The sequence below is a fragment of the Eucyclogobius newberryi genome, unplaced genomic scaffold, assembly GCF_026437365.1.
Source record: "Eucyclogobius newberryi isolate DKJ021-1_F unplaced genomic scaffold, fEucNew1.0.hap1 SCAF_23, whole genome shotgun sequence".
NCBI lineage: Eukaryota > Metazoa > Chordata > Actinopteri > Gobiiformes > Gobiidae > Eucyclogobius > Eucyclogobius newberryi.
The window spans coordinates 300150-312763 of NW_027315868.1; the positions used below are offsets into that span (position 1 = coordinate 300150).

General features: G+C 53.7%; 1 protein-coding gene across 2 annotated transcripts in view; it reads right to left on the bottom strand.

Annotated features, from left to right (window-relative positions):
* Positions 1-5504: 5504 nt before the first annotated feature.
* ptpra (protein tyrosine phosphatase receptor type A) overlaps positions 5505-12614 on the bottom strand; it is a 46986-nt gene continuing 39876 nt past the window's right edge. The window contains exons 18-21 of one of the 2 annotated variants that reach the window (XM_072459526.1): positions 11811-11936; positions 7586-7737; positions 6213-6348; positions 5505-6147 (exon numbers count right to left, since the gene is read on the bottom strand). In XM_072459526.1, coding sequence (XP_072315627.1) covers positions 6073-6147; positions 6213-6348; positions 7586-7737; positions 11811-11936 — 489 coding nt within the window. In that variant the 3' untranslated portion in view covers positions 5505-6072. The remainder of the gene's footprint in view (positions 6148-6212; positions 6349-7585; positions 7738-11810; positions 11937-12614) is intronic. The other variant, XM_072459525.1, reaches the window with a different exon arrangement.

The window sequence follows — 12614 nt, forward strand, 5'->3', positions numbered from 1 at the left end:
GGAGACAGACTATTGGAGAGGATGTGGCAGCAGGAGGCAGACTGTTGGAGAGGATGTGGCAGCAGGAGACAGACTGTCGGAGAGGATGTGGCAGCAGGAGGCAGACTGTTGGAGAAGATGTGGCAGCAGGAGGCAGACTGTTGGAGAGGATGTGGCAGCAGGAGGCAGACTGTTGGAGAGGATGTGGCAGCAGGAGGCAGACTGTTGGAGAGGATGTGGCAGCAGGAGGCAGACTGTTGGAGAGGATGTGGCAGCAGGAGGCAGACTGTTGGAGAGGATGTGGCAGCAGGAGACAGACTGTTGGAGAGGATGTGGCAGCAGGAGACAGACTATTGGAGAGGATGTGGCAGCAGGAGGCAGACTGTTGGAGAGGATGTGGCAGCAGGAGGCAGATTTGTTGGAGAGGATGTGGCAGCAGGAGGTAGACTGTTGGAGAGGATGTGACAGCAGGAGACAGACTGTTGGAGAGGATGTGGCAGCAGGAGGCACTGTTGGAGAGGATGTGGCAGCAGGAGGCAGACTGTTGGAGAGGATGTGACAGCAGGAAACAGACTGTTGGAGAGGATGTGGCAGCAGGAGGCAGACTGTTGGAGAAGATGTGGCAGCAGGAGGCAGACTGTTGGAGAGGATATGGCAGCAGGAGGCAGACTGTTGGAGAGGATGTGGCAGCAGGAGGCAGACTGTTGGAGAGGATGTGGCAGCAGGAGGCAGACTGTTGGAGAGGATGTGGCAGCAGGAGGCAGACTGTTTGAGAGGATGTGGCAGCAGGAGGCAGACTGTTGGAGAGGATGTGGCAGCAGGAGGCAGACTGTTGGAGAGGATGTGGCAGCAGGAGGCAGACTGTTGGAGAAGATGTGGCAGCAGGAGGCAGACTGTTGGAGAGGATGTGGCAGCAGGAGGCAGACTGTTGGAGAATATGTGGCAGCAGGAGGCAGACTGTTGGAGAAGATGTTGCAGCAGGAGGCAGACTGTTGGAGAGGATGTGGCAGCAGGAGGCAGACTGTTTGAGAGGATGTGGCAGCAGGAGGCAGACAGTTGGAGAGGATGTGGCAGCAGGAGACAAACTGTTGGAGAGGATGTGGCAGCAGGAGACAAACTGTTGGAGAGGATGTGGCAGCAGGAGGCAGACTGTTGGAGAGGATGTGGCAGCAGGAGGCAGACTTGTTGGAGAGGATGTGGCAGCAGGAGGCAGACTTGTTGGAGAGGATGTGGCAGCAGGAGACAGACTGTTGGAGAGGATGTGGCAGCAGGAGACAGACTGTTGGAGAGGATGTGGCAGCAGGAGGCAGACTGTTGGAGAGGATGTGGCAGCAGGAGACAGACTTGTTGGAGAGGATGTGGCAGCAGGAGGCAGACTTGTTGGAGAGGATGTGGCAGCAGGAGACAGACTGTTGGAGAAGATGTGGCAGCAGGAGGCAGACTGTTGGAGAAGATGTGGCAGCAGGAGGCAGACTGTTGGAGAAGATGTGGCAGCAGGAGGCAGACTGTTGGAGAAGATGTGGCAGCAGGAGGCAGACTGTTGGAGAGGATGTGGCAGCAGGAGGCAGACTGTTGGAGAGGATGTGGCAGCAGGAGGCAGACTGTTGGAGAAGATGTGGCAGCAGGAGGCAGACTGTTGGAGAGGATGTGGCAGCAGGAGGCAGACTGTTGGAGAGGATGTGGCAGCAGAAGGCAGACTGTTGGAGAGGATGTGGCAGCAGGAGACAAACTGTTGGAGAGGATGTGGCAGCAGGAGGCAGACTGTTGGAGAGGATGTGGCAGCAGGAGACAAACTGTTGGAGAGGATGTGGCAGCAGGAGGCAGACAGTTGGAGAGGATGTGGCAGCAGGAGACAAACTGTTGGAGAGGATGTGGCAGCAGGAGACAAACTGTTGCAGAGGATGTGGCAGCAGGAGGCAGACTGTTGGAGAGGATGTGGCAGCAGGAGACAGACTGTTGGAGAGGATGTGGCAGCAGGAGACCAACTGTTGGAGAGGATGTGGCAGCAGGAGACAGACTGTTGGAGAGGATGTGGCAGCAGGAGGCAGACTTGTTGGAGAGGATGTGGCAGCAGGAGGCAGACTTGTTGGAGAGGATGTGGCAGCAGGAGACAGACTGTTGGAGAGGATGTGACAGCAGGAGACAGACTGTTGGAGAGGATGTGGCAGCAGGAGGCAGAGGACTCGGGACTCTGTATTTGGGCCTCAGAACTCCTGCCATGGACACAATCATTGGATACCTTTGGAACATACTCCCGGCAGCAGGGAAAAGGTCATCACATACGACCTTCAGAATCATTCATCCCAGAGAGCACAATCGTTTTTGTGAAAGAACCAAGTGCTAACCACTCTGCCACTGCCCTTTGTGGTCACATGTCATAATCACACAGAAACAGATGTAAAATGTCAAGCGTTTTATTTCACTGAACAGCGACTTAAAAAGGCCTTTATGTCATTTACAGAAGTATATACACAATATTCAAACATTTAAGACGAAATGGTCCAAACCCAGTCCTTGTCCCGGTCCTGTTCCAGTCCTGGTCCTGGTCCTGGTCCAAACCCAGTCCTTGTCCCGGTCCTGGTCCAGTCCTGTTCCTGGTCCGTCACAGTCATAATTGTCGTGTTTAAGAGATTCGACTGGAAGATCAGGGACAAAATGATAAAAAGTCGGTTTAAACATTGTTAAAATCAATTTTGGTCCTAAATAAAAGTACAACATTCAGAGACCTGGTTCAGACCCGGTGTAGACCCGGTGTAGACCCGGTTCAGACCCGGTGTAGACCCGGTGTAGACCCGGTGTAGACCCGGTGTAGACCCGGTGTAGACCCGGTTTAGACCCGGTTTAGACGAGTCCAGGATTTATAAATGAAACTCTAAAATTCCGATTAAGTTTCAGTTCATTCTTTTGGTCAAATTTTGGTTGGATCTTTTCTGTGAGGCACTTTTTCTCTTTGGTTGTTGTTGTTGTTGTTGTGGGCGGGGCTGTGTTTGGCACAGGGGGAGGGGCTTGCTGCTTGGGGCCTAAAGCAGGATCAAAGTCACATTCTCCAGTCCAGGACATTCAGTTTGACCAAGAACAAAAGGTAAAAGGAAACAATCGAAATAAAATGGCACCAAAAGAATGTTTGGGCACAAAATATCAGAGTCAGGAATGTTCATCAGAGCTGCCACTCAGACCCGGACCGGACCCGGCCCGGACCCAATGGGTCTAATTCATATTGTAGTGACATTCAAACACACGCTTCATCTACAGGAACAAGGCGTGGCAGCTCAAGGGGAGGGGCCTGCACGGAGGGGGAGGGGCCTGCGCACAGGGGAAACACTGTTTTGTCTTATTTTGGTCCTAAATGAAAACGTGGACTGAATCAAAGATCCCGTAGTAAAGGGGCACCACGTAACTTTTCTGCTGGAGGTTCTGCATCTGCTCGTCGCCATGGAGATGTTGTCACTTTGAGACTGTTCCACACAGAGCTCGTGATGGGCATTTGTTTTGTTTAATTAAAACTGGAATACGAGAAACACAAATGTTCCAAACGCCACTTTAAAGTCTCAGGTTCTGTTTGTCTGACTCCGTTTGGTGGGAGGGCATCTGTGCTAAAGATGTATCACAGTTTCACTTCTGTTAAGGTGCAGTTTGTGACGAGGAATCAGAGTTTAAAATGACAGGAAGTGGAGCTGAATCCTCTGTGACGTCATCAGTGTGACGTCATCAGTGTGATGTCACACTGATGATGTCATCAGTGTGACGTCATACTGATGATGTCATCAGTGTGACGTCATCATTGTGACGTCATCAGTGTGACGTCATCAGTGTGACGTCATCAGTGTGACGTCACACTGATGATGTCATCAGTGTGACGTCATCAGTGTGACGTCATCAGTGTGACGTCATCAGTGTGACGTCATCAGTGTGACATCATCAGTGTGACGCCATCAGTGTGACGCCATCAGTGTGACGCCATCAGTGTGACGTCATCAGTGTGACGTCATCAGTGTGACGTCATCAGTGTGACGTCATCAGTGTGACGTCATCAGTGTGATGTCATCCGTGTGACGTCATCAGTGTGATGTCATCAGTGTGCGACACATGGTTGGACTAAATAAAGGTGTTTTATGGTCTTATTGTGTGTCATTGATGTGGAGTTTGTCTTGTTTACAGTCTGGTTGCTATGGTAACAGCTGTGGAATGACCTCTGTCATTTGTGCTCACGTCCAACCAGGAAGTACAATTACAAACTTTACACAAATAAAATACTTGACTGAAATATACTTGTGTTTAGTGTGTTTTAGTCACGTGTCATTAACAACAGGCAACGTCTCCATAGCAACGAGCACCAGAAAAGCTCCGCAGTGCAGCTTTTGTGACAGAATGTTCAAAGTTCCAGAGGCAAAAAAGTCTGACATTTAAATACAAATGTTTTTGTTCTTTCACTTTTAAAGAGTTTGGATTAAATATCAAAAGAAATGTGACTCTGATAAAGTGACAAACACAAACAGCTTCAGAAACGTCTTTTGTCCTGGAATAAAACGACAAAAATAAATAGCCCAAAACACGTCTGAAATAATGAGGAATGTGGCTTTTTAAAAGTTCTAATCAGTTTAAAACTCGGGACATGGTTTTGTTCTGTCGTGCGTTTGTCCCGAAACCCCAGAATAATAATAATCCCATATATTTATACATTTATAAAATACAGAAGCAAAAGAAGCAAAGTCAAAGAGTAAATGTAACGGCGTTTGTACACGAGGAGTCAAGAAAATATCAACAATATTACAAAATATTCACCAAGGCAACGCTTCAGTCCAGAACCAGCTCCAGCTCCAGCTCCGAGTCCAGGTCCAGGTCCAGGTCCAGGTCCAGGTCTGAGTCCAGGTCCAGGTCCAGGTCCAGGTCCAGGTCCAGGTCCAGGTCCAGGTCCAGGTCTGAGTCCAGGTCCAGGTCTGAGTCCAGGTCCAGGTCCGAGTCCAGGTCCGAGTCCAGGTCCAGGTCCAGGTCCAGGTCCAGGTCCAGGTCCAGGTCTGAGTCCAGGTCCAGGTCCGAGTCCAGGTCCAGGTCCAGGTCTGAGTCCAGGTCCAGGTCCGAGTCCAGGTCCAGGTCCAGGTCTGAGTCCAGGTCCAGGTCCAGGTCCAGGTCCAGGTCCGAGTCCAGGTCCGAGTACAGGTCCGAGTCCAGGTCCAGGTCCGAGTCCAGGTCCGAGACCAGGTCCAGGTCAGGTCCAGGTCCGAGTTCAGGTCCAGGTCCAGGTCCAGGTCCGAGTCCAGGTCCAGGTCCGAGTCCAGGTCCAGGTCCAGGTCCAGGTCCAGGTCCAGGTCCAGGTCCAGGTCCAGGTCCAGGTCCGAGTCCAGGTCCAGGTCCAGGTCCAGGTCCGAGTTCAGGTCCGAGTTCAGGTCCGAGTCCAGGTCCAGGTCCAGGTCCAGGTCCGAGTCCAGGTCCAGGTCCAGGTCCAGGTCCGAGTCCAGGTCCAGGTCCGGGTCCAGGTCCGAGTCCAGGTCCAGGTCCAGGTCCGAGTCCAGGTCCAGGTCAGGTCCAGGTCCGAGTTCAGGTCCAGGTCCAGGTCCGAGTCCGAGTCCAGGTCCAGGTCCAGGTCCGAGTCCAGGTCCAGGTCCGAGTCCAGGTCCAGGTCCGAGACCAGGTCCAGGTCCAGGTCCAGGTCCAGGTCCAGGTCCAGGTCCGAGTCCAGGTCCGAGTCAGAGTCCAGGTCCGAGTCCAGGTCCTGGTCCGGGTTTCAGTCTCATCCTGGTTTAGATCCTGGTCTGGACCCGGACTCTGGACCACTTTGTGTCCGGATGATCCCGGTCTGGACTTGGTGCGAGGATGTTCCACAGAAAAGGGTCCAGTGAACGTGTGGAAGTTGTGTAGTAGTAATATTATAAGTATTTGTGGAGTATTTTTGGAGTATCTGTGGAGTATCTGTGGAGTATCTGTGGAGTATCTGGAGTATCTGTGGAGTATCTGGACTGTCTGAAGTATCTGTGGAGTATCTGAAGTATCTGTGGAGTATCTGGAGTATCTGTGGAGTATCTGGAGTATCTGGAGTATCCGTGGAGTATCTGGACTGTCTGAAGTATCTGTGGAGTATCTGGAGTATCTGGAGTTCTATTTGAAGTTGGCGTAGTCGGAGAAGGCGTCGATGTACTCCTGAACCACTTTGTAGCAGAACTCGTACTGCTCCTGAAACACAGAGGAGCAGATGAAGTGGAAGGTGTGGAACATCTGGAGCAGGAGCAGGTTCTCACCAGTGTCTGGACCATGTGGGGCCTCTGCAGGCGCAGGCTCTTCACCGTCTGGAACACGTCCAGGATCCCCTCAGCTTTCACCCGCTCCAGCACTGTGCTGAGAGCGCAGAACGTCCCTGTCCTGCCGGCTCCAGCGCTAGAACCAGAGGAGAACCAGAGGAGAACCAGAGGAGAACGTCAGGAGAACGTCAGGAGAACGTCAGGAGAACGTCAGGAGAACGTCAGGGGAACGTCAGAGGAACATCAGGAAAACGTCAGAGGAACGTCAGGAAAACGTCAGGAAAACGTCAGGAAAACGTCAGGAAAACGTCAGGAAAACGTCAGGAAAACGTCAGGAAAACGTCAGGAGCACGTCAGGACATCAGAGGAACGTTTTTCCACTGATGCCAACTTATATGTCGAGCCTAAACAACATAAAGCTAGCAAAGCTAGCTAGCAACAGCGGTTTCCCGTTTATGGCCACACGCTAGCTTTAGCCACGCTCCTCACACACACTAGCTTTAGCCACGCTCCTCACACACACTAGCTTTAGCCACGCTCCTCACACACACTAGCTTTAGCCACGCCCCTCACACTCACTAGCTTTAGCCACGCCCCTCACAGGCACTAGCTTTAGCCACGCCCCTCACACACACTAGCTTTAGCCACGCTCCTCACACACACTAGCTTTAGCCACGCTCCTCACACACACTAGCTTTAGCCACGCCCCTCACAGGCACTAGCTTTAGCCACGCCCCTCACACTCACTAGCTTTAGCCACGCCCCTCACAGGCACTAGCTTTAGCCACGCCCCTCACACACACTAGCTTTAGCCACGCCCCTCACGCACACTAGCTTTAGCCACGCCCCTCACGCACACTAGCTTTAGCCACGCCCCTCACACACACTAGCTTTAGCCACGCCCTTCACACACACTAGCTTTAGCCACGCCCCTCACACACACTAGCTTTAGCCACGCCCCTCACGCACACTAGCTTTAGCCACGCCCCTCACACACACTAGCTTTAGCCACGCCCCTCACACACACTAGCTTTAGCCACGCCCCTCACACACTAGCTTTAGCCACGCCCCTCACGCACACTAGCTTTAGCCACGCCCCTCACGCACACTAGCTTTAGCCACGCCCCTCACACACACTAGCTTTAGCCACGCCCCTCACGCACACTAGCTTTAGCCACGCCCCTCACACACACTAGCTTTAGCCACGCCCCTCACGCACACACACACACTGGAAGTACTAAATGTCTTTTTGTGACTTGCTCAGATCGACCTCAGGAGGATTTAGGTCAGATTTATGAAGGAAACACTGTAACAGAACAGGGTATTTGCAGTACACAGTGAAAGGTTGGTGGTAGTATTTGTAGTATTAGTACCTGCAGTGCACTGTGATTGGATGGTTGCCTGACTGCTGCTGTTGTTTCTGAACGGCGGCGATGATGTTAATCATTCCTTTTCCGTCGGTCGGGATTCCGATCTCAGGCCAACCGTGAAAGTGGAACTGCCGCACCGCTCGAGCCTTGTTCTCCTGCAAAGCCACGTTTAAAACAAAAACGTTTTAACCCGGCAACATCTGAGACTGACCTCTGAACTTTAGACTAATCCAAGGACCTCATTCATGTGAGTCAGAACACTGTGACACCACGGTGACACCATCACAGTGAGTTTAGCCTTCGCCGCTGGCTCTTTAGTCGCCTCCTGCTGGTGCAGTGTCCGTGTAGTGTGGGTGTAGTGCTGGTGTAGTGTCGGTGCAGTGTGGGTGTAGTGCTGGTGCAGTGTCAGTGCAGTGCTGGTGTAGTGTCGGTACAGTGTGGGTGTAGTGCTGGTGTAGTGTCGGTGCAGTGTGGGTGCAGTGTGGGTGTAGTGCTGGTGCAGTGTCAGTGCAGTGTCGGTGTAGTGCTGGTGTAGTGTCGGTGCAGTGTGGGTGTAGTGCTGGTGCAGTGTCAGTGCAGTGTCGGTGTAGTGCTGGTGCAGTGTTGGTGCAGTGTTGGTGTAGTGCTGGTGTAGTGCTGGTGTATTGCTGGTGCAGTGTTGGTGCAGTGTGGGTGTAGTGCTGGTGTAGTGCTGGTGTAGTGTGGGTGTAGTGCTGGTGCAGTGTCAGTGCAGTGTTGGTGTAGTGCTGGTGTAGTGTCGGTGCAGTGTCGGTGTAGTGCTGGTGCAGTGTTGGTGCAGTGTTGGTGTAGTGCTGGTGTAGTGCTGGTGTAGTGCTGGTGTAGTGTCGGTGCAGTGTTGGTGTAGTGTGGGTGTAGTGCTGGTGTAGTGCTGGTGTAGTGCTGGTGTAGTGCTGGTGCAGTGTTGGTGTAGTGTGGGTGTAGTGCTGGTGTAGTGCTGGTGCAGTGCTGGTGCAGTGTTGGTGTAGTGTGGGTGTAGTGCTGGTGTAGTGCTGGTGCAGTGTCAGTGCAGTGTCGGTGTAGTGCTGGTGCAGTGTTGGTGCAGTGTGGGTGTAGTGCTGGTGCAGTGTCAGTGCAGTGCTGGTGCAGTGTGGGTGCAGTGTGGGTGTAGTGTGGGTGTAGTGCTGGTGCAGTGTCGGTGTAGTGTCGAAGTAGTGCTGGTGCAGTGTCGGTGTAGTGCTGGTGTAGTGTTGGTGTAGTGTCGGTGTAGTGCTGGTGCAGTGTTGGTGTAGTGCTGGTGTAGTGCTGGTGTAGTGTCAGTGCAGTGTCGGTGTAGTGCTGGTGCAGTGTCGGTGTAGTGCTGGTGCAGTGTCGGTGTAGTGCTGGTGCAGTGTCGGTGTAGTGCTGGTGCAGTGTCGGTGTAGTGCTGGTGCAGTGTCGGTGTAGTGCTGGTGCAGTGTCAGTGCAGTGCTGGTGCAGTGTGGGTGCAGTGTGGGTGTAGTGTGGGTGTAGTGCTGGTGCAGTGTCGGTGTAGTGTCGAAGTAGTGCTGGTGTAGTGTTGGTGTAGTGTTGGTGTAGTGTCGGTGTAGTGCTGGTGCAGTGTTGGTGTAGTGCTGGTGTAGTGCTGGTGTAGTGTCAGTGCAGTGTCGGTGTAGTGCTGGTGCAGTGTCGGTGTAGTGCTGGTGCAGTGTCGGTGTAGTGCTGGTGCAGTGTCGGTGTAGTGCTGGTGTAGTGTCAGTCAGGCTTTTAGCTAGAGGGCCGTCTTCCCGTCTTTTGGACGGGGTATCTCGACATGTGGACGGACATTTTCGAGGGCAAGGACGGTGTAATTTTTAATTAATACATTTTAGAAACGTTTTTAAATCGGGCTGGGAAGCGTTTGACGATAGTCCACCGTGGTCCGCACCATGACATTTGAGTGTTTACAAGTGAAAATTTGCATGCTGCGGGCTGATTGGTCGACAAAGTTTGTGTGCTTAGCTCTGATTGGCTGCCGAGCCGTGGTCTGGAAAATGCCGAACCTCCACGGCCAAATACCATGTAAAATACGGCGCAATACGCCGCTCCTCAGTGTCAGAGTGTGATCCGCACGGCCGAGAGGCGCAGGCGGCGCCAGAGTATGAAAAGTCAATATGATACGAGAGGCGTGCGGGCGCCGCTCTAGATCGCCTCGGCGTTAAAAGCGCCGCTTTATTTAGTAAAACCGTCGAAAAAGGTCGTGAAACACATATTGGCTTTCCATCGAAATTTTTTAAAGCCCCCGGTTGGACGGGTGTTTTCAAATCCTAGCTGAAAGCCTGGTTTCGGTGCAGTGCTGGTGTAGTGCTGGTGTAGTGCTGGTGTAGTGCTGGTGTAGTGCAGTGCTGGTGTAGTGCTGGTGTAGTGCTGGTGTAGTGTAGTGCTGGTGTAGTGTCGGTGTAGTGTCGGTGCAGTGCTGGTGTAGTGCTGGTGTAGTGTCGGTGCAGGGCCGGTGTAGTGTCGGTGTAGTGCTGGTGTAGTGCTGGTGTAGTGTCGGTGCAGTGCTGGTGTAGTGTTGGTTCAGTGCTGGTGTAGTGCCGGTGTAGTGTAGGTGTAGTGCCGGTGCAGCGTCGGAGTAGTGCTGGTGTAGTGTCGGTGCAGTGCTAGTGTAGTGCTGGTGCAGTGTCGGTGTAGTGTCGGTGCAGTGCTGGTGCAGTGCTGGTGTAGTGCTGGTGTAGTGTCGGTTCAGTGCTGGTGTAGTGCTGGTGTAGTGCTGGTGTAGTGCTGGTGTAGTGCTGGTGTAGTGTCGGTGCAGTGCTGGTGTAGTGTCGGTGCAGTGCTGGTGTAGTGTCGGTTCAGTGCTGGTGTAGTGTAAATGTAGTGCTGGTGTAGTGTCGGTGCAGTGCTGGTGCAGTGCCGGTGTAGTGCTGGTGTAGTGTCGGTGCAGTGCTGGTGTAGTGTCGGTGTAGTACTGGTGTAGTGTCGGTGCAGTGCTGGTGTAGTGGCGGTGCAGTGCTGGTGTAGTGTCGGTGTAGTGCTGGTGTAGTGTCGGTGTAGTGCTGGTGTAGTGTCGGTGCAGTGCTGGTGTAGTGTCGATGCAGTGCTGGTGTAGGGTGTAGTGTCGGTGCAGTGCTGGTGTAGTGTCGGTGTAGTGCTGGTGTAGTGTCGGTGTAGTGCTGGTGTAGTGTCGGTGCAGTGCTGGTGTAGTGTCGATGCAGTGCTGGTGTAGGGTGTAGTGTCGGTGCAGTGCTGGTGTAGTGTCGGTGCAGTGCTGGTGTAGTGTCGGTGTAGTGCTGGTGTAGTGTCGGTGCAGTGCTGGTGTAGTGTCGGTGTAGTGCTGGTATAGTGTCGGTGCAGTGCTGGTGTAGTGCTGGTGTAGTGTCGGTGCAGTGCTGGTGTAGTGCTGGTGTAGTGCTGGTGTAGTGCTGGTGTAGTGTCGGTGCAGTGCTGGTGTAGTGTCGGTTCAGTGCTGGTGCAGTGCTGGTGTAGTGTCGGTTCAGTGTTGGTGTAGTGTAAATGTAGTGCTGGTGTAGTGTCGGTGCAGTGCTGGTGCAGTGCCGGTGTAGTGCTGGTGTAGTGTCGGTGTAGTACTGGTGTAGTGTCGGTGCAGTGCTGGTGTAGTGTCGGTGTAGTGCTGGTGTAGTGTCGGTGCAGTGCTGGTGTAGTGTCGGTGTAGTGCTGGTGTAGTGTCGGTGCAGTGCTGGTGTAGTGTCGGTGTAGTGCTGGTGTAGTGTCGGTGCAGTGCTGGTGTAGTGTCGGTGCATTGCTGGTGTAGTGTCGGTGCAGTGCTGGTGTAGTGTCGGTGTAGTGCTGGTGCAGTGCTGGTGTAGTGTCGGTGCAGTGCTGGTGTAGTGTCGGTGCAGTGCTGGTGTAGTGTCGGTGTAGTGCTGGTGTAGTGTCGGTGCAGTGCTGGTGTAGTGTCGGTGCAGTGCTGGTGTAGTGTCGGTGCAGTGCTGGTGTAGTGTCGGTGCAGTGCTGGTGTAGTGTCGGTGCAGTGCTGGTGCAGTGCTGGTGTAGTGTCGGTGCAGTGCTGGTGTAGTGTCGGTTCAGTGCTGGTGTAGTGTAAATGTAGTGCTGGTGTAGTGTCGGTGCAGTGCTGGTGCAGTGCCGGTGTAGTGCTGGTGCAGTGCTGGTGTAGTGTCGGTGCAGTGCTGGTGTAGTGTCGGTGCAGTGCTGGTGTAGTGTCGGTGTAGTGCTGGTGTAGTGTCGGTGCAGTGCTGGTGTAGTGTCGGTGCAGTGCTGGTGTAGTGTCGGTGCAGTGCTGGTGTAGTGTCGGTGCAGTGCTGGTGCAGTGTCGGTGTAGTTCTCGTACCCTGGTGTTGGTGACGTGCAGTTCTCTCACGGTGTAGCTCTCGCTCTCTTCTTCTCTCTTCAGCTCGATGGAGATGTCTCCGTGCACCACAGCGCCATCACTGGGCCAGTACTGAGCACACTTCTCCTGAAAGACCCAGGGCCAAAGAGAGAGACAACATTAGAACTAGAACTAGTTCCTCACCTGTCCTCACCTCTCTCACCTGTCCTCCCTCCTCCTCCTCCTCCTCCTCCTCATCACCTGTCGTCGTCCTCCTCCCTCTCCTCACCTGTCGTCCTCCTCCTCCTTCTCCTCACCTGTCGTCCTCCTCCTCCCTCTCCTCACCTGTCCTCTCCCTCCTCACCTGTCCTCTCCCACCTCACTTGTCCACTCCCTCCACACCTGTCCTCTCCTTCCTCACCTGTCCTCTCCCTCCTCACCTGTCCTCTCACTCCTCACCTGTCCTCTCCCTCCTCACCTGTCCTCTCCCACCTCACCTGTCCACTCCCTCCTCACCTGTCCTCACCTCTCTCACCTGTCCTCCCTCCTCCTCCTCCTCACCTGTCGTCGTCCTCCTCCCTCTCCTCACCTGTCGTCCTCCTCCTCCTTCTCCTCACCTGTCGTCCTCCTCCTCCCTCTCCTCACCTGTCCTTCCTCCTTCTCCTCACCTGTCCTCTCCCTCCTCACCTGTCCTCTCCCTCCTCACCTGTCCTCTCCCACCTCACTTGTCCACTCCCTCCACACCTGTCCTCTCCTTCCTCACCTGTCCTCTCCCTCCTCACCTGTCCTCTCACTCCTCACCTGTCCTCTCCCTCCTCACCTGTC